We start from the raw sequence: 22,109 nt of genomic DNA, 5'->3' as shown, positions 1-22,109 counted from the left end.
ACTGGCCAAGAAGGCCATGGTACGCAGACATGCAAAGACTCGTGACGGGGAGCCCTCTCCCTCTACTTCCACACAGAGATCTGCTCCAGCAAAGCCCGATCCTCCACGAAGACCCAACTCGATTCTCTCTTATGGTCTGGCCATTGAGAGAACACGCCTGAAGAAGAGCAGATACTCGAGGGCGGTGATTAACTCCTTGCTTAGAGCACACAAGTTCTCCACATCGCTAACCTACATATGAATATGGAGAATATTTGAAGCCTGGTGCGAAGACCACAACATCCTTCTGTGGAAAGCCAAAATTCCCACGCTCCTGGAATTCCTGCAGGACGGCTTACAGAAGGGGTTGTCCCTCAACTCCATCAAGGTTCAGGTGGCCGCATTGGCATGCTTCGGAACCGAAGTGGAAGGTATTAGCCTAACATCTCATCCGGATGTCTCCTGCTTCCTGAGAGGGATCAAGCAGATCCGTCTTCCCTTAAAGTGGCCGGTACCCCTATGGAACCTGAATCTAGTACTAGACTTCCTAGCGGGAGCCTCCTTCACACCTCTCCGCGGTCTGTCTCTAAGACTACTAACCTTGAAGATTGCATTTCTAGTGGAAATATGTTCGCCCCGTCGCATCTATCCAACCAAGCACTATCCTGTCGGGAACCCTTTCTCAGCACCAGGATCCATATTTATTTTATTTATTTTTAGATTTTTATATACCGGTGTTCCTATATGAAATAAAGATCACATCGGTTTACATTGAAACAGAACATGAAAATTGCCAAAAGGCATTACATAGAACAAGGTTATGAAACTTGGAACAGTGTACATAAGTTCAAAATTTAACAATAACGTTGTAACATTGATGACCAAAAGATAAAGGAGAAAAAAAAAAAAAAAGACTTAAACAATTAAGTTGACAGGTCTTATTGAGCATAAAAATTATAACGTATAAGTGAGAAAGTCTCAAGTGTCCTGCAGCAAGAGATTAGATACCGAAGTAGGTAGTGGTATGGAAAATGGGGGTTTGTGAAGAAGATATGTTCTTGCTGGTTGGAGGGGAAAAAATGATGATCATGGTCCTGGAAAAGCTTGGTTATGCACTGTACCCTCCTTCCTTCCAAAGGTGGTTTCTCACTTCCATCTAAACCAAACCATCTCGTTGCCATCTCCAGATGAGCACAAGGGCTCGGAAGAATCTCGCTGTCTTCGTCACCTTAACATCGGCAGACTCCTAGTCCGATACCTGGAAAGGTCGGAACCAATACAAAAGATGGACCACCTATTCGTCCTTCACAGCGGGAGGAAACAAGGAGAAGCAGCCTCGCGGGCAACCATAGCCTGCTGGATCAAAGAAGTAATCAAGGCGTCCTACTTAGAGGCAGGCAAGCCTCCACCGCTACAAATCAAGGCCCATTCCACTAGAGCCCAGGCAGTGTCCTGGGCGGAAACCAAGATGCTGTCACCCACCCGAGATCTGTTGGGCGGAGACATGGTCCTCCATTCACACCTTTGCCAGGTTCTACCACCTGGATGTTCACGCTTGAGAGGACACAGAATTCACAAGGGCAGTACTAAGTGGGTCATGGGCAGCCTTCCACCCGGTTCGGGAGCAGTTTTTATACATCCCATTGGTCCTGAATCCATCTGCTACATGCTAGGAAATGGAGAAATTACTTACCTGATAATTTCATTTTACTTAGTGTAGACAGATGGATTCAGTATCTCGCCCATGGCTGCGCTATGCACGAAAACCTCGGGTGTCAATTCCCGAGAGCAAGACAAACATGGGTAAGCCATGCTTCCCTTCAGCTAGGACACCCATAGTTACCAGGTGTTGGCGTTTCTCGGTTGAGGGCACTGGCGGCCTCCAGTTGTATTTCACGTCAACCAGTTCAAGTTGATCACGTTTCTCAGGTTATTCAAGTTAATCAAATTATCCAGACATACATATATCCACAATTGCTTTGCAAGGAGAATACTGAAGAGCAGAGCTTCCTGCATGGGTATATGTACTGGTGCTGACGTCAGATTGAAATCTGACTCCGTCTCCAACTGATATCAGGAGCACACTATACCCATTTGTCCTGAATCCATCTGTCTACACTAAGGAAAACGAAATTATCAGGTAAGTAATTTCTCCATTTCTATCTACTAAGGGCATGATTAACTAAGTTTTTCCCACCATAGTAAATCAGACTGTAAGAGTGTACTACTATAAAATAGCACTGTACACACAGAATAGCATTTTTCCATAGCTGTCATGAGCGTTATCCCAGGACAAGGAGGATGGTAGTCCTCACATATGGGTGACATAATTGATGGAGCCCTCTCACTGAAAAACATCTGTCAAAGTTTCTAGAAATTTTTGACTGGCACACTGAGCATGCCCAGCATGCCATGATCCCTGCAGCCACAGGGGTCTCCCTTCAGTCTCTTTTTTTCTGCGCTGCTTTTAGCCTCATGTTGAAGGAGCTCTGAGATTTTCTCACTATTTTTTCCTCATGGTATAATAATAATAATAATATTTCTGTCAGAAAATTTTCCTTTCTGATCTCCCTTTGACATCCAGTTCGGTGAGTACTCTTTGGAGTCTGTTTTTCCATTGATTCCGGATACTTTACTATCAGTATCCGCGAGCTATCGACCGTTACCCGGCCTAAAAGTTTTTATAATGGCCACGGGATTCAAAAGATGTCCTAATTGTCCCCTGACAATGTCGATTACAGACCCACATGACATCTGCGTTCTCTGCTTGGGATCAGGCCATGATGTCTACGCTTGTTCCACCTGCGCCCAGGTGACACCGAAGGGCAGGCGTGCCCGACTGGATAAAATGGAGGAACTTTTCAAAAAGATCACTCCATCATCTTTGGCGTCGTCACTGAAGATAATTCCTTCTTCTGTTGAAAATCGAGGTAAGAAAAAGGCCGATGACCGCCCATCACCAATCCCATCTGGATTTTCCATAGCGTCCTCTTCTGTATTCAGCAAAGACCATCGAGAGAAATGACGCCATCGGCACTGTTCCGATTCCGTTCCTTTGGAAGCATTGGTGTCCTCATCGGCTTTGAAGGACGTCGAACCGATGAAAAAACGGGTCCGGGTACAAGAGCTATCATGTCCCTCTGTACCTGAGTCACTGAGGCGCTCTCCACCGGCGACGGTGTCAGAGGCTGTGCCACCGCACTCTGCTGTGGAAGTGCCAGTAGTGCCAGTCTTACCTTCTCCAGCGACAGTGGACCCAGTCCCAGTTTCCAGAGAAGAAGTGACTTCAATGATTCAACAAGCAGTCACTGAAGCTGGGCAAAAATTCAAACTTCCATCGACTCCGATGCTACCATAGACACCGACACCAGAGCAAGCCATGTTTGCTCCTCTTCTTACAAGACTCGACACTTTACTCTGTGTTTTTCCAACACCGGCACCGATACCATCGGGTCTTCCGATGCCGCCATCAACGCCATCCATACCAAAATAACTACCGATGATTCCAGCAATACCCATTCCAGGCTCATCTGAAGACGATGACGGAGACTCTGATCAGTCACCAGGACCATCGGGCTTACAAAAGTCCCGTATTCCATCGATGCCCTCGATACATTCCTTGGTCCATCGATGCCTTCACAGCCTGGTCCATTGGGTGATACAGATCATTGGTTCCCATTTGTGCCATTGATGCCTTTCGGTTCCCCGTTGATGCCTTTTCTGCCTCCATTGATGCCAAAGCAGATTCCAACACAACCATCAAAATCTGCATCGATGAAAAAGCGTCCTGTTCCACCGGACCCCTTAAATCCTTCTGTCCCATTTCCAGCCTCAACCCACTCCTTGGGAGGATGTTGATACTGATACTGATGACCTTGCATCTGAACCTTCTCCACCAGAGGAAAGGAGGAAGTCCCCACCAGAGGACCTTTCTTTTCCACACTTCATAAAGGAAATGGCAGATACCATTCCTTTTGAATTACTTGCTGAGGAGGATACCAGACATAATACTCTTGAAGTCCTTTAGTTTGTAGATGTACTGAAAGAGGTCATGGCAATACCTGTCCATGAAGTACTCCTAAAACTTCAGCATCGCCTATGGGAGCATCCCTGTTCTGTGCCTGCCGTCAGTAGGAGAACAGACGCAACATACCTGGTCCAACATACACCAGATTTTCAAAAGCCACAGTTGCCACATCATTCATTTGTTGAATCAGCTCAGAAAAAAGCAAGGAAGCAGAAACCACATTCATCTGCTCCTTCAGGAAAAGAACATACATTTCTGGATAGTTTAGGGGGGCAAGTATTCCAAGGATCCATGCTTTGTATCCTGTATCGCGGCATATCCGTTATATATGACGCAATATCAAAAGAACTTATGGAAACAAGTTCAGGACATAGCAGATACTCTCCCTTAACAGTAGCAAGTGTCACTCAACGCTCTTATTGACAAAGGGCTTGAGTCAGGAAAACATGAAGTAAGGGCCGCATATGACTCTTTTGAAACATCTGCCCGTCTATCAGCTGCAGGAATTAGTGCACGGAGGTGGGGTTGGCTGAAGGTCTCGGATCTCAGATTAAAAGTCCAAGAAAGACTTGTGGATCTCCCATGCACGGGAGACAACCTCTTCGGAGAGAAGATCCACGCCACCGTCTCTTTACTTAAAGATCATCATGAGACACTCCGCTAGCTGTCCAGGTTGCCATCAGACCAACCATCCTCAGCACTAAAACCAACAAGACATGATACTAGAAAGCCCTTTTATCGGCCTCGTAGGTACTATCCACCTACTTCCTCTACACGCCCTTTCCGTCAGTCTCAGAGAGGATGTCCACGTCAACCAAAACAGGTTAAAACTCAGCCACCCCCACAAACAGGACCAGCATCTGGTTTTTGAAATCGATATCAGAGAACAGCAGCCTCTTCAACAACCCCCAACCCAACCTGACTGTAGGAGATTTCTCCACTACTTCAAACACCAATGGAGCCTCATCACCACGGATCAGTGGGTGTTAGCCATCCTGAACCAGGGTACCGTCTAAAATTTCAAACGTTATCCCCAGATTCTCCACCCATTTCTCTGTGGTCACACAGCATAATAAATCTCAACTACAATCAGAACTCTCCACCCTGCTGACTACAAGAGCTATCGAAACCATTCCCCAGTCTCAACACGGCAGAGGGTTCTACTCCCGCTATTTCCTAATTCCAAAGAAAACAGGTGGTCTCCGCCCCATCCTAGACCTACGCAATCTCAACAAATTTCTTCAAAAAGAAAAATTCTGCATTGTTTCCCTGGGAACCATTCTTCCCTATTGCAACGAGGAGATTGGCTCTGTTCTCTGGATCTTCAAGAAGCCTATGCTCACATTCCCATTTCCCCACAACATTGAAAGTATCTACGATTCATAGTGGGAATAAGACATTTCCAATACAGAGTCCGTCCATTCACACTGGCCTCAGCACCTCGGGTGTTCACAAAATGCCTGGCAGTTGCGGCTGAACATTTTAAGAAAAAAACAGCATTCATGTTTTTCCCTACCTAGACGACTGGCTCATCAGGAATCCATCCAAGCAAGGAGCTCTCGCTGCCTTGAGGAGCACCATATCCCTCTTGCATTCCCTGGGATTTCTAATCAGCTATCAGAAATCACATTTGAACCTATCTCAACTCCTTACCTTCATCGAAGCAGACCTCGACACCACAGTCGCCAAAGCTTTTCTTCCAAGCGACCGTGTAATCTAGCAAATCTTGCAAACTCCTTGAACAACTGCGACTTCACCTCTGCCCATCAATTCCTGACACTATTAGGCCACATGGCATCTACAGTCCACGTAATGCCTATGGCAAAGTTAGCCATGAGAAGGACTCAATGGACTAAAGTCTCAATGGCTTCAAGCTATTCAGCCTCTGTCGACCCTGATTAGAGTCACCAACCAGTTACATCGCTCACTTCAATGGTGGACAGACCAATCGGCTTTACGGACCGGGTTACCGTTCCAATAGCCGACTCCTCAAGTAACTTTAACTACAGATGCATCAAACTAGGGATGGGGGAGCTCATGTCAACAACCTTCAGACTCAAGGTACGTGGACCCTGCTCGAAAGGAAGTGTCAAATCCACTTTTTAGAACTTCGAGCGATACGATATGCCCTTTATGCCTTCAAAGACTGCCTCTCGCACAAAACTGTGTTGATACAGACAGACAACACATTAGCAATGTGGTACATAAACAAACAAGGAGGCACCGGCTCCTATCTCATGTGTCAGGTAGCAGTGCAGATTTGGGTCTGGACCCTAGCACACTCCATGCGTCTCAGGGCCACTTATCTAGCAGGCATACAGAATGTCCTAGCAAACAATCTCAGTCGATGTTTCCATCCCCACGAATGGTCTTTGGATCCCTGTGTAGCAAGCAAAATATTTCAATGCTGGGGTCGCCCAACCATCGACCTCTTTGCGTCCAAGATGAACCACAAAGTGGAAAAGTTCTGCTCCCTCCACAGCCGTCAACAAATGTTCCCCAGAGATGCCTTTGCCCGCTGCTGGAACACAGGGCTTCTATATGCGTATCCTTCGATTCCGCTCATAGCCAAGACTCTCATGAAGCTACAACAGGGCAGAGGGTCAATGATCCTCATAGCCCCGTACTGGCATCAACAAGTACGGTTTCCCATACTTCTCTATCTCTCGATTAGAGAACCAATTCGCCTGGACATAGTGCCCACTCTCATAACTCAGAATCACAGCAGGTTACGCCATCCGAACCTACAAACTCTTGCCTCGACAACTTTGTTGTTGAAACCTTGATCCTACAACCACTCAATCTTTCAACGCAAGTCTCTCAGGTTCTTGTAGCTTCACAAAAGCCTTCCACATATAAATCTTACCGTTCCAAGTGGTCTAGATTTACCGAGTGGTGCACTCAAAAAGGTATTGACCCTTTCTCCTGTTCTACTCCATCTCTACTAGATTATCTATGGCACCTCTCAGATTCTGGTCTCCAGACTTCTGTATGTGTACACCTGAGTGCCATTGCAGCATACCAAAACAAATAGGGGATGCCCTAATATCAGCGCAAAGTTTATGAGAGGCTTACTTCAGCTGAAGCCTCCCATTCGACCACCGGTTACGGAATGGGACCTTAATGTAGTACTTACACAACTCATGCGATCTCCATTTGAGCCTTTGCCTTCCTGTGATGTAAAATTTCTTACATGGAAAGTACTTTTCCTAGTAGCCATTACATCTGCTAGGAGGGTTAGTGATACAAGCACTGGTCACATACTCACCTTACACAAGGTTCCTGCATGACCGAGTGGTCCTGCGCACTCACCCTAAATTTCTGCCTAAGGTGGTAAAGGATTTTCACCTTAATCCATAGTTTTGCCCACTTTCTTTCCAAGGCCTCACTCTCACCAGGGCGAGAGAGTTTTGCACACCTTGGACTGTAAACGTGCACTCTTTTTTTACCTCGACCGCACTGCAGTCTATAGGAAATTCACTTAACTCTGTTTCTTTTGACAAAAACAAGCCAGGAGATGCAGTGGGAAAACAAACTCTCTCTCCAACTGGCTAACAGTATTGAATTTTGCTATGAAAAAGCAGGCCTTCCTCTCCAGGGGCGAGTAAAGGCGCACTCAGTTAGGGCTATGTCAACATCCATAGCACACTACCGTTCAGTACCTATTGCAGACATTTGCAAAGCTTCAACTTGGAGTTCTCTGCATACCTTTGCAGCTCATTACTGCTTAGATAAGGAAGCAAAACAAGACTCTGCCTTTGGACAATCTGTCTTGAAAACCCTATTTCCAGTAGAATACCCAACTCCTTCCACAACAGACTGCTGTGATTCAGGCTGCCTCATCTTAGTCAATGGCACCTCAGTTGTTGTGCCTGTTGCACGAGTTTCGGAGCATTGACCAGATGAGTCAGCCTGTAGCTTGCTAATCACCTATATGTGAGGACTACCATCCTGCTTGTCCTGGGATAAAGCAGAGTTACTTACCTGTAACAGGTGTTATCCTAGAACAGCAAGATGTAGTCCTCACGAAACCCACCCGCCACATCGCTCGCACTTTTATTGCTACAAATAAGACTGAAGGGAGACCCCTGTGGCTGCAGGGATCATGGCATGTTGGGCATGCTCAGTGTGCCAGTCAAAGATTTCTAGAAACTTTGACAGAAGTTTTTCCGTGAGAGGGCTCCATCGATGATGTCACCCATATGTGAGGACTACATCCTGCTGTCCTAGGATAACACCTGTTACAGGTAAGCAACTCTGCTTTATACTTTTAAAGCATTTATCTCCTATAAAATTACTCTTCTTTCTTTCTTTCTTTCTTTTTTTTTTTTTTTTTTTTAATTTGTTTTGCTTTGAAAATAAAGGACATGGAGCCAGAAATGTCAAGTTTTTAAAATGTAGTTTATTAGACATAATGCACATTTTATCCTGTACTGGTACCAATTCATTTAACTGTTTGTATACAGAATGACTGTGAGGTGTGCAGTACTTGTTGAAAAATTGCTCTTGGATGATGCCCTTCTGGCAACGATGCTTAAACTTTTTTAATTTTTTAAAATTGCCATTTCTGAGCACTTCCTGAGCCTTTTTGCCTTTCTTTTAAAGGAAAAGTGGAAACATTTTGAGATAGGGATATCCTTGAAACAGATGGCTTGTTTTTAGCAAAAGCTTGAATTTTCCTCTAATTGTTTTAATGATATCCTTTCTTAAACATTATTATTCTTAATCCCAAGATAAGTAGTTGTGATTCTGTTGAACCACAGACTGTGGAAAGAGTGGTTAAATAGTCTAATTTTCTGTGTTATTCTTGTTCATATTACACTTCAAGAGGCTAGAAACTGACTTAATGACCTAATGATCTGGCTTGAGTTCAGAACATTTTAGATACATGATTTTCATCCTTTGGGGAGTAATGAGAGAAATCCAGAAAGCTCACATGCTGCCAACATTTCACGCTATTTATATAACAAAATACTGTGCTTTGACTGTAGTGATTTGCCAAGCTTTACTATTTTCATCTCTGATCTTATTACTGTAAATGTTTGATACTTAATGCCTTTTTTGCTTTCCATTAAAATAGTATTGAACCAGCTGCCACTTCCATCTCCTTTACCTGCTACAACTACAAAGAGTCTTCTCTTCAGTGGGCGAATAGCAGATGAGGTGAACTGCCTTCTTGCCTGTAGGGATGAAAATCTTGCTTCACAACTTGTACACAGCCTCAACCAGGTCTCAACAGATCACATGTATGTATTTGGTACCTTTTTATATGGAAATATACTGAAGGAAATTCCATTATATGAATGAAGTTTAAATGAGAATGAGTAATTTGGGTGCAAGCAACATATTAAAAAAAATTAATAGACACTAATTTCAGTTGTAACCTTAATTTTCCTTTTGTTCAGATAATTATTATTTAATAAAATTTAATATACCACTTGTAAAATATTTTATCCAAGTGGTTTTACAATAATAAAACATACATAATAAAATAAAACAAATTACATTCAAACATAAAGTTTGACAATAAATAGATTTATTCCTGATGATTCTGAAGCCAGGATGAAGCATTAAGAATATGCAGTACTTATAAGAACATTGAGCACATTAGACTGCTTCCAATTGCAAAGGAAGTTCAAGTAGCTACTTTATAGATTAATTGTGTCACTGTGTTGCTTTCTGTCCTAAAAAGGAGATTATCCCAGGACAAGCAGGATGCTAGTCCTCACATATGGGTGACATCACCGACGGAGCCCAGCGCGGGAAATCTTTGTCAAAGTTTCTAGAAACTTTTGATTGGCCCTTTGAGGCCACTGAGCATGCCCAGCATGCCGTGATATTCTCTGCCACAGGTGTCTCTCTTCAGTCTTCACTTTTCCGCGCTGCTTCAGGCATCGCGGGACAGGAGCCGTTGCATTTCTTTATAACTTTTTACTGACTGAAAAGTCGTACTTTTACCGATATTCTCTCTCATAGAAGTCTCTCGGGGGTTCCCTTTCACCGGCTGGTGAGTACCTCGGTCTTGATTTCTCAATTTTGGAAATTTTTCTTCTCACGAATTCACATTCTTCGACGGCCGTCGATAACAAAATGGCTACGGGCTTCAAAAAATGCCCTATTTGTAACAGAACCATGTCGATCACCGACCCACATTTAGAATGTGTCCTCTGCCTCGGTGAAAAATATGGTGTAAGTACATGTCCTAAATGCACCGAGATGACTGCAAAGGGGCGAAAGGCTAGGCAGGAAAAAATGGAACATTTGTTCCAGCTGCAACTAATTCCTTCCCCTTCCAAATTGTCGAAGTCGTCTCCGGCTGGAGCGACTAAAAGAGCCTTGCTTAAAAAAACTGCGCCCAGACGGATCCGGTGATCGTCCGTCTTCACCATCGTCCATAGTATCGACGAAGTCGGCAGACCATCTAAAGCTGAAACATCATCATCGACATCGTTGACCGTCATCATCCGCATCAACGTCCCAAGAGGAATCGATGGCAAAGCGGCCACGGGACCAGGAAATACCGGTCCCTTCGCCTGGGCCTTTACCTCCATCGATTCCGGATCCTCCACAGACTTCCGCACAAGATCCTTCGTCGCAGGCTCTGCCACTGCTTACAACTGCTCTGATTCCACCAGTTGTACAGCCGGAATTGTCTGATCTCATCAGGCAAGCGGTCATCCAGGCTGTAAAAGATCAAACACTTCTGGCGATCCCGCTGATGCCGATGCCGCCAGCATCGATGCCGGTAGTAGTACCGATGCCAGTGGGCCCACCGAAGCCGGTGCCCTTGTTGGCGCCGAGGACACCGATGGACTCGTTACGTCATCGGCGTCCATCTTCGTCCAGATTCCATCAGGTTCTTCGATGCCATTCTCGATTCCATCAACGTCGAAGTCTTCCACAACACTTCCACCGACGACTACATTGATGACAACCACTGTATCATCGAGGCAACCATCATCTGAGCCTCCTGAAGTACAAGATCTCGCATTTTATCAACGTCTTTTGCAAAGATATCAAAATGTCATCGATAACCTACCATCAACAAAGCCTCAAGAGACCTCACCCTTGTTTTCCTCCGATGATCCACAGCCAGGCCCTTCAGGCCTTCACTTCCCTCCCAGGTCATCGCCAAAATCTCCCTATAGAGACTACCCGGATGACTCTTGGGATGACCAGCAGTCTGTAACATCTTCTGAGGGATTCATGTCTGAACCTTCTCTTCCAGATCAGAGAAAAAATCACCTCCAGAGGATTTATCATTCTCAACATTCGTTCAGGACATGGCTGACTCCATTCCCTTCAAACTAACAGCAGAAGAAGATACCAGACAACAAACTCTTGACGTTCTACAGTTTGTAGACCCACCTAAACAAGTGCTGGCTGTCCCAATCCATGAGGTTCTCTTGCATCTTCAACGCCGCATCTGGGAGCATCCATCTTCTGTCCCCGCAGTGAACAAGCATGTGGACACAACCTATTTAGTGCAGACAGCTCCAGGATATCAAAAACAAGTTACCACACCAGTCTGTTGTAGTAGAGTCTGCACAGAAAAAGTCGAGACGTGTGCGTCCACACTCATCAACGCCACCTGGTAAAGACCATAGGTTCCTTGACTCATTAGGCAGAAAAGTGTATCAGAGTGTCATCTTAAACACAAAAATCTCTGCTTACCAATTATACATCACACAATATCAGAGGAACCTATGGAAGCAAATGGAGGAATTTATTACCTCTTTGCCTCCACAATTCCAGGAACCAGCACAGGCCATAGTCAACAAAGGCCTAGAAGCCGGAAAACATGAGGTGAGGGCAGTATACGACAACTTTGAGACAGCTTCCAGAGCAGCAGCAGCTGGAATCACCGCCCGTAGATGGGCATGGCTCAAAGCCTCAGACCTCAGGCCTGAGGTTCAAGAAAAACTTGAGGACCTACCATGTGTCGGTGACAACTTATTTGGAAAAAAGGTCCAAGAAGCAGTACAACGGTTTAAGGACCATACAGAGACTCTACGTAAACTGTCTCAAATCCCACAAGAGCCCTCTCCACAATGTTCTCGTTGTCTTTCTCGAATAGAACCCAGAAGCTCTTACTATAGGCCATGGAGATACTACCCCCAAACTTCTAGGGGTAGGTCAACCAGACCACAACAACGGTCCCAGGACAGACAGCCTAAGCCTACCCATCTGCAACCTCCTGCACAAACAGGCCCAGCGGCGGGCTTTTGAAATACAGGCCAGAGAACAAGTCTATCCCCTAAATCAGGGGTCAGGAACCTTTTTGGCTGAGAGAGCCATAATCGCCACATATTTTAAAATGTAATTCCATGAGAGCCATACAATATGTTTAAAACTAAATACAAGTAAATGTGTGCATTTTATGTAAGATCACACTTTTAAAGTACAATAAGTCTCTGAAAATATTACACCAGGCCTTAAGACACCAATACATCTCCTATTAGAAAAACGGACCAAGTCAGGCTGCTATAGAGTCCTACACAGAAACTACACGCCAGCAGAAAACCTCACCTGAATCACGTGCTGTCCCTCACCTAACATAGAATAAAGAGACCAAAACGCATAACAAGAAGCATGCAGACAAAAACTGAATTGGAAACTGCAACAAGCCAGAGTCTCTGTATGCAGTGTAACAAAGGAAAAAAGAAACATCACACATCCTTATAAAACAAATCAAGAAATATAAAATCATCAGCAGTAAAACTGTACTAACAAAAAGAACATATTTCGAAACAGCTGATGAGTGGAATATCCAATAATTAAAAACTCATATAAAACATTTCCAGATACCAACAAAATATTTCAAAATAGCAGACACAAAGATCCAGTAATGAAAAATAATAAGGATACAAAAATTTTTTTGCTCTGCATACCTGGGAACGTTTGATATCCAGGTGTCCTGAGATTGTTCTGAATTAGCAGGAGGTGGGGTGGTTTGCTTGGAACTTTCTCCTCTCTCAGTCACATACCAGCGCTCTCTCTCACACTGGCTCTCAATGACACACCTATACACACATGCTCTCAGTCACTCACATATACAAATGTTTTTTCTCTCTCACTTATATAGGCTCTTAATTACACATTTACACACATGCTGTCTATCTTTTCACGCTTACACACACAGGCTTTCAATCACATAAATACATGCTGTCTTTTTCTCTCACACACAGACTCTCATTCACATGCTTACAAACATGTCCTCTCTTTCTCTCATTTACACACAGGCTCTCAATCACATACTCACATGCTCCCTCACCTAAATCAGCTCTCAATCACACACATACACACATGGTCTCTCTCTCTCATTTAAACACAGGTTCTCAATCACATACTCACATGCTCCCTCACCTAAATCAGCTCTCAATCACACAGACACACATGGTCTCTCTCTCTCATTTAAACACAGGCTCTCAATCACATACTCACATGCTCCATCACCTAAACCAGCTGTCAATCAGACACAGACACACATGATCTCTCTCTTACTTATACACACAGGCTCTTAATCATACATACACATGATCTCTCTCACACACAAAGGATCTCAATCATACACACATACTCTTTCAAACAAACAGGTTTTCAATTACAAACTTACACATACAGGTTCCCAATGGTAAACTTACATTCATGCTCTCTCTCTCACAGGCAGGATCTCAATCACAGACATACTCTCTTTCACATATACAGGCTCTCAATCATTCACATACATGCAATCTCTCACTCACACACACAGGATCTCAAACACACATGCTTGCTCGCTCATTCATTCACTCTCTCTCTCCCCCTTCCCCCCCCCCGGGAACTCGCGGCAGCAGCAGCCACCTCCCAACGCTAACCTCCTTCATTTTCAGCCCTCGCGGAGGCGAAGGCGGAGTCCCATCGGCCGCGGTTGAAGATTTTCATTTTCCTCCGAGCCGCGCTGCAGTCTTCTTCCCGTCGGACACTAGCGTGCCTGCGCGGGTCTTCCCGCGCAGGCACCCGATGCTCTCCACTTCCTCTTCCGGGCCGCGGGAAGAAGAGAGCACCGGCGTGCTCTCTTCTTCCCGCGGCCCGGAAGAGGAAGTGGAGAGCATCGGGTGCCTGCGCGGGAAGACCCGCGCAGGCACCCGATGACTCCAGCGCTGGCACCCGGCTGACACCCGATGACTCCCGCGCAGGCACCCGGATGACTCCAGTCGGCGTGCTCTCTTCTCCTCCCCCCCCGCGGCCCGGAAGAGGAAGTGGTGAGCATCGGGTGCCTGCGCGGAAGAAGAGACCACGCTAGTGTGGTCTCTTCTTCCCGCGCAGGCACCCGATGCTCTCCACTTCCTCTTCCGGGCCGTGGGGGGGGGGGGGGGGGAGAAGAGAGCACGCCGGTGCCGCTGACTCCAGCTGTCCTGCCGCGTTCCGCCCGGGCTGACAGCATTTTAAGCCCGGGCAGCGGAGGACCGGGGAGCAGCTGGGTCAGCAGGGAACCGCGAAGTATGGCACACTTGTCTGCGAGCCAGATGCAGCCCTCAAAAGAGCCATATCTGGCTCGCGAGCCATGGGTTCCCGACCCCTGCCCTAAATCCTCGACCAGACCTGCCAGTGGGAGGAAGAGTATCCTATTTTCACACACATTGGCTAAACATAACATCAGACCAATGGGTACTCTCCATAGTCTCTCGAGGTTACAAACTAAATTTCCTCTCAATTCCTCCAGAATCTCCACCAAGCTTCTTCCCACAACAAAATTCGCAACTAACTCAATTACAAGTAGAATTATCCATCCTTCTGAGAGCCAGGGCTGTACAGCCAGTGCCCCGAACTCAGCAGGGCAGAGGATTCTACTCCCGGTATTTCCTCATTCCAAAGAAAACCGGAGGCCCTCATCCCATCCTAGACCTCAGAAATCTCAACAAATTTCTGAAAAAATAAAAATTCAGGATGCTTTCTCTAGGCACCATGCTTCCACTTCTTCAAACAGGAGATTGGCTTTGTTCTCTGGATCTTCAAGACGCTTACGCTCACATTCCCATATTCCCTTCTCATTGCAAATATCTGTGCTTCATGGTGGGCCATCAACATTTCCAATACAGAGTTCTGCCATTCGGACTGGCATCTGCTCCCAGAGTCTTCACCAAATGTCTGGCAGTAATAGCAGGGCACTTGCACAAAGAAGGTGTCCATGTTTTCCCATATCTGGACGACTGGCTCATCAGGAGTCAGTCTCAGCAAGGAGCTCTCGCTTCTCTGACTCGAACAATTGGCCTATTTCACTCCATGGGATTTCTCATCAATTATCAAAAATCCCATCTCACTCCAGCTCACCTACTTCAATTCATAGGAGCAGAATTGAACACCAATCTAGCAAAGGCCATTTTACCTGTAGATCGAGCAGAGACACTCACTCTAATAGCAAGATCCATTTACTTACAGAAACAAATGACAGCTCATCAGTTTCTAACTTTACTAGGCCATATGGCGTACACAGTTCATGTCACTCCTATGGCACGGCTCGCCATGAGAGTTACCCAATGGACTTTAAGATCACAATGGATCCAAGCCATTCAACCACTACATTATCCAATTCAAGTGACCCACCAACTAAGATCATCTCTACTTTGGTGGACAAACATGGACAACTTGCGCAAAGGCCTACCTTTTCAGCAACCAGTCCCACAGATAACTTTAACTACAGATGCATCCACCTTGGGTTGGGGAGCTCACATAGACAATCTCCAAACACAAGGGACTTGGACAAACCTTGAAGCAACATTTCAAATAAATTTCCTAGAGCTTCGAGCTATACGTTATGCGCTTACATGAGTTCAAGGACTGCCTTTCACACAAGACTGTTCTGATCCAAATGGACAACACAGTAGCCATGTGGTACATCAACAAACAGGGAGGTACGGGCTTGAATCTCCTTTGTCAAGAAGCTGCACAGATTTGGGCCTGGGCCCTAACACACTCAATGTTCCTCCGGGCCACTTATCTTGCAGGTATTCAAAATGTACTAGCAGATCGCCTCAGTCGTGAATTCCAACCACACGAATGGTCCCTGGATCCCTCAGTAGCGACCAGGCTTTTTCAGCGTTGGGGCCAACCGACAATAGACCTCTTTGCGTCACATCTGAATCACAAAGTAGACAAATTCTGTTCTCCTCACAACCGAGAGAATCAGCCAGCCAAGGACGCCTTTGCTCGCCCTTGGAACTCGGGCCTACTATACGCGTATCCTCCAATACCGCTCATAACCAAAACTCTAGTGAAGCTACAATAGGACAAGGGGTCCCTGATACTCATAGCCTCGTATTGGCCTCGACAAGTATGGTTTCCCACACTTCTAGACCTCTCAGTCAGGGATCCAATTTGCCTGGGAGTGGTTCCCACTCTCATAACTCAGGATCAGGGTCAGTTACGCCATCCCAACCTTCAATCCCTATCCCTGACAGCATGGATGTTTAAAGCTTGATCTTACGACCCCTCAATCTTTCAAAAAGTATATCTCAAGTGCTTATAGCTTCACGTAAACTTTCCACACGAAAGAACTATTCTTCAAAATGGACACGGTTTACTTTGTGGTGCAGGCAAAAGGATATCGATCCTTTCACTTGCCTCACTACTTCTCTACTAGACTACTTATACCATCTGTCAGAATCTGGTCTCCAGACTTCTTCTGTAAGGGTACATTTAAGTGCAATCTCAGCTTACCATAACAAGATGGGAGATGCACCTATTTCCACACAACCTCTCGTAAGTAGATTTATGAGAGGTTTAACTCATCTTAAACCACCAATTCGGCCACCAGTCATACAATGGGACCTGAATCTGGATTTAACAAGACTAATGCGTTCTCCTTTTGAACCCATAGATTCCTGTGACCTTAAATATCTCACATGGAAGACTATCTTCCTCATAGCAATTACAACTGCTAGGAGGGTTAGTGAGTTACAAGCACTTGTCACGTACGCACCCTATACAAAGTTCTTACATGACAGAGTGGTTCTCCGTACACATCCAAAATTCCTTCCCAAAGTGGTTACGGAATTCCACTTGAACCAATCCATAGTTTTACCCACATTCTTTCCAAGGCCCCATTCTCATCCAGGAGAAAAAGCCTTACACACCTTGGACTGTAAACGTGCACTAGCATTCTATATCAACCGCACTGCAGTCCACAGAAAATCCACACAACTGTTTGTTTCTTATGATCCAAACAAACCAAGAAAAGCAGTGGGTAAACATACTATATCCAATTGGCTAGCAGATTGCATACAGTTTTGCTATGAAAAAGCAGGCCTTCCTCTCCAAGGGCGGGTAAAGGCCCATTCAGTACGAGCAATGTCAACCTCAGTAGCACACTATCGTTCAGTGCCAATTCTTGACATATGTAAAGCAGCAACATGGAGTTCTCTTCACACCTTTGCAGCTCATTACTGTTTGGACAAACAAGGTGACAAGATTCAGCCTATGGACAATCTGTCTTAAAGAACTTGTTTCCAGCATAATCCAAACTCCTTCTACATCCAACCTGCTGTAATCCACGGCTGACTCATTTCCACAACAATACTTCTCTGTTGCCTCAATACAAAATGACTCAGCCTCTAGCTTGCTAATCACCCATATGTGAGGACTAGCATCCTGCTTGTCCTGGGATAAAGCAAAATTGCTTACCTTGTAATAGGTGTTATCCCAGGACAGCAAGATGTAGTCCTCACAGAACCCACCCGCCACCCCGCGGAGTTGGGTCTCATTCCTTTATTATTTTATTTTTTTGCTAAAGCTTATTGCTACCTACGAGACTGAAGAGAGACACCTATGGCAGAGAATATCATGACATGCTGGGCATGCTCAGTGGCCTCACAGGGCCAGTCAAAAGTTTCTAGAAACTTTGACAGAAAGATTTCCTGTGCTGGGCTCCTTCGGTGACGTCACCCATATGTGAGGACTACATCCTGCTGTCCTGGGATAACACCTATTACAAGGTAAGCAATTTTGCTATTTCTAAATACTTCCTCATTTCCCCCATCTAGGCTATTTGGTTGAAAACTGCATTTATTAGAAAAGTGGTTGATGTATAGATTTTCTGTTTAATGCAAGAAAATGTGTAGTAAAAAAGGTGGAGTGTGGAAGAGGAATCAGCTTTTGAAGGCTTAATTGCTAATGAGAAATAGAATTTCTGTGAGACTCATCTTTTATTAAATCTTCTTTTATGGTATCCAACAATTTCATTTGTTTATTTCTTCAATATCAGAGAGTTGAAAGATAACCTGGGCAGTGATGATCCTGAAGGAGATGTACCAGTCTTGTTGCAGGCTGTCCTGGCCAGGAATCCTAATGTTTTCAGGGAGAAAAGCATGCAGAACAGATATGGGGTACAAAGCGGTGAGCAAGCATCTATGCATTTTATATTATCAAATATTAAACCTCTTACAGCAGAGTGATAAGTTATGAAGCATTAATGTGAACAAATGTTGGGTCCAAGTTAGTTGTCTAATCGCCTTATTAAATGCTCACTTCCTTGTTGTTAAAATAACTACATGATTTTGGACTTTCTGAATGTAACCCAAATCTTCATAGTCTTTCAGCTGGCCACTGTTTGTGGTTGTATCAGAAAGGGAAGATCTGTTAACTTGTCTTTGATTTGTTGGTGACACTTTGGAAAATTTCTGTATCTGGAAGTTTCTGAAATTTCCCTAAGACTTATGCTTAGCACTGTAAGGCCGTACCTAATCTGCCTTGAGGGAAATCCAGATTTACTTCTAATGCTGGAAGACTGTCATCCCTTCTTTCCCCAAATAGCTCTCCTTAAAAGAAAAGATGAAGGGGGCCCAAGAATGATCTGGAAAGGCAATTTTAAAAAAATCTGTGTTGAAGAGCTGCTGTGTGGACCAATTGATGCTATGGCATTCTGTGATATACTGTATTTTCTTCTTATCTATTGAGGTGACAATTTCCTCTGAATTCGGAAGGCTGTCACCATGTCTTTAGAGCACTTTTGACTAATTATAAACAAGTTGCCTTGTCAAAGGGGTGAGGAGGAGGATGTAGACTTGTAAAAAAACAACCCCCCCCCCACACCATCCCCCCCCATCTCCCTTTTTCACACATGTACCACTGTCTTTTTCTTTTAGATGCAGCAGAGGTCTCTAGAGAGAGAAAGTGAAGAGATGCAATAAAATAGTAGGGCTATCAAGGTTTCTCAGAATGTCAGTTTTCCTGTTTCTGTTCTTGCATTTGTTGGTGCCTTATTTCAAGGTTAGAACATAAGAAATTGCCATGCTGGGTCAGACCAAGGGTCCATCAATCCACAGCATCCTGTCTCCAACAGTGGACATTCTAGGTAGTTGGAAGATCCCAAAATAGATTTCTCCGAGGTCAAGCAGGATGGTAGTCATCACATCATCAGATGGAACCCCAAAGTGGAAAACTTATGTCAAAATTTCTAGAACTTTGATTATGCACACTGAGCATGCCCAGCATGCCCTATACCATGTGTCCATGCATCCACCTCTTCAGTCTCTTTTCTACGGAGTTGTAAGCCTTGTAGAGCTCACTTTGGTTGTTTTAGCCTTGAGGAAAACGTTTTTGCTCATCGCGGTTTTTCCTACTTGATTCTGTTGCTGGGTCCCTCTCGGTGCCCACCGAGAGGGACCCAGCAACAGAGTAGTGTCTCTAGTCAGGGTTTTCGGCGTTTTGGGTAAGTTTCCTTTCACGGCAGATTTTGCCTGTGGTGGCAGCGCCCCGGTGCTCAATGGATATTGAAATCCACAGTCATCGCTTTCGACTTTGCGGCCCTTTTGTTTCGCCCGTCATGGCCACATCTGGTTTTTGTCGATGCCCCAGGGCCATGTCTATCACTGATCCTCATGATGCCTGGGGGCATCTCATGATGTCTGGGGTAGCTGCTTAAGTGCCCATATGACCCTTAAGAGATGTCTGCTTTGACTCAACAAGATGGTTCAGCTTTTTGGGTCGAGGAAGTCCAAAGCATTGGTATCGGCAGCATCGATATTGATGGACCTTGGAGCTGCACCGATGGACGCATCGACATTGGTGGGACCGTTGGTTCCATCGATGCTGCCAGCAGATAGGGGCACTGGGGACCGATATTTGTTGCTCTCCTCCTGACAGAGGACATGGCGTTTGTCATTGTTAACCTCGGCAGTGAGGAAAGATTGGGCCAAACATCGAGGAGAGTCTAAGAAGCATTGGCACCGAACTTCGTCGATGCATGTTGCTGGGCGTGGGGATGCACCAACTTTTGCCACAATGGCCCTGAAGCGATCCCATGGCAAGAATAGCCCATTCTCTATTGGTGCCGGGGATCTGCGATGGTCTCCAAGGTCTTGGTGCCAGTTGCCAATCCTCCTTGCGGGTCTGAAGAAGATCTGGCTACCCCTCCTTCCTCCCAGTCAGTGTTAGCATCGACAACGTTTGAGGAGGAGTTGGAGCAACAAGTCCAGCTGGCAGTGGATCGAGGACTACAGGGCATCGGGGCTGTGGTACCGAAGACACCGGAGCCGGTGCTGCCCTTCATCCTACCGCTGCTGGAGAAGCTCAATGTGCTCATTGGTGCATTACTGACTCAACTGGCGCTGTTTCCTGGGACAGCACCAAGGCCTCCACCTACCAATATGGAGGTTGTTGCCAGTTCCTTTATGGAAGAAGCTCCACTGAGGCTGGTGGAGATGCTGAGGCCTAATGGCCCCATCCAATTCTGTCGGTGCCTGCACCTCTGGATGAAGGCCAAGCACCTAGGGCCCCATTCTCTGTAGAATACAGAGAGGATAAGGGCCCTATGACCCCGGGGGGTCATAGGGCCCGTCAGACCCTTCTCCTCCAGATGAGCGAAGGAAATTCCCACCTGAGGGCTTGACAGATTTTGACAGAGGAGGGTACCAGGCACAAAATGCTTGAGATCCTCCAGTTCGTTGAGCTTCCTAAGGAGATCGTGGCAGCCCGTTACCTGAGAGCCTTAAGGAGTTGTAGCTGAGGATATGGGAACACCTCTCACAGTGTCTCCTGTTAATAAGAAGACTGATGGGGTCGATAAGTGTCAGCTGCCTCACCAGTCAGTGGTGGTTGAATCTCCTCAATAGGGTCAAGTGTTGTCTGACCCATTCCTTGGTGCGCCTGGGAAGAACCATGGAGTGATAGATGCTCTTGGGAGGAAGGTGTTCCAAAGCACCATGCTTATTGTCTGCATCGCTGCCTTAACAGAGGCAAGACACCCTCAATTCGCTGGTTCACAAGGGTGTGACCTACGATGTTTTTGAGATGGCATCGAGAGTCTTTGCAGCGGGAATCGCTACCCGCAGATTAGTATGGCTGCGGGCCTTGGATCTCCGACCAGAGGTTCAGGATTGACTCGCTGATGTGCCATGTACTGGAGAGAATCTCTTCGGAGATAGAATGAGGGATCACCATTAAACCCTCCAGCAACTGTCCGCCAGTACTCTGGACCTGTCCTCCACGTTCAGGAGGCTGTTGAAACTAGGGTTAAGGAAATCTCTTTCGCCAAAGAAAGTACTATCTGTCAATACCATCAGGGCTCCTGTGGCCATCCCAGACAGCAGAGAGCTCCCAAGCCCCAACTGGCTCCTCAGTCAACTGGCTTACGGCAGGGAGCGTAAGCCAGTCGTCCATACCTGTGGTGATGGACCCTCTGGTCGGGGGCAGGCTCAGGCATTTTGCGACCCAGTGGCCCAGTGTAACCTCAGACCAGTGGGTTCGGTTCATCATCCGTCAGGGATACCGATGGAATCTATTGGGTGTCCTGCCAAATTTCCCTCCATGCCCATATTGGGGGCCGGTAGCACAAAGGGAGGTATTTCTAATGGAGCTTTCCTTCCTCTTAATGGCCAGAGCGGTTGAGCCAGTTCTACCAGGGCAAAGAGGATGGGGATTTTACTCCAGATACTTCCTGATTCCAAAGAGAACAGGAGGACTGTGTCCTATCCTAGACCTAAGCGCCTTTAACAAGTTTCTAAAAAAAAGAAAAGTTCAAGGTGGTTTCCCATGGCACCTTGATCCCTCTTGCAAAAAGGGGACTGGCTATGCTCCCTTGACCAAAAACGCATACACCCATATCGAGTTCTTCCCCGGTTACGGG

General features: G+C 45.8%; 1 protein-coding gene across 4 annotated transcripts in view; it reads left to right on the top strand.

Annotated features, from left to right (window-relative positions):
- NIPBL (NIPBL cohesin loading factor) overlaps positions 1 to 22,109 on the top strand; it is a 1,214,062-nt gene that overhangs the window by 214,104 nt on the left and 977,849 nt on the right. For all 4 annotated transcript variants that reach the window (XM_029578690.1, XM_029578673.1, XM_029578682.1 and 1 more), the window contains exons 3-4: positions 9,087 to 9,252; positions 18,249 to 18,379. In XM_029578690.1, coding sequence (XP_029434550.1) covers positions 9,087 to 9,252; positions 18,249 to 18,379 — 297 coding nt within the window. The remainder of the gene's footprint in view (positions 1 to 9,086; positions 9,253 to 18,248; positions 18,380 to 22,109) is intronic.

The sequence above is a fragment of the Rhinatrema bivittatum genome, chromosome 1 (genome assembly GCF_901001135.1).
Source record: "Rhinatrema bivittatum chromosome 1, aRhiBiv1.1, whole genome shotgun sequence".
Taxonomy (NCBI): domain Eukaryota; kingdom Metazoa; phylum Chordata; class Amphibia; order Gymnophiona; family Rhinatrematidae; genus Rhinatrema; species Rhinatrema bivittatum.
This window is presented reverse-complemented; position numbering and strand designations above follow the sequence as displayed.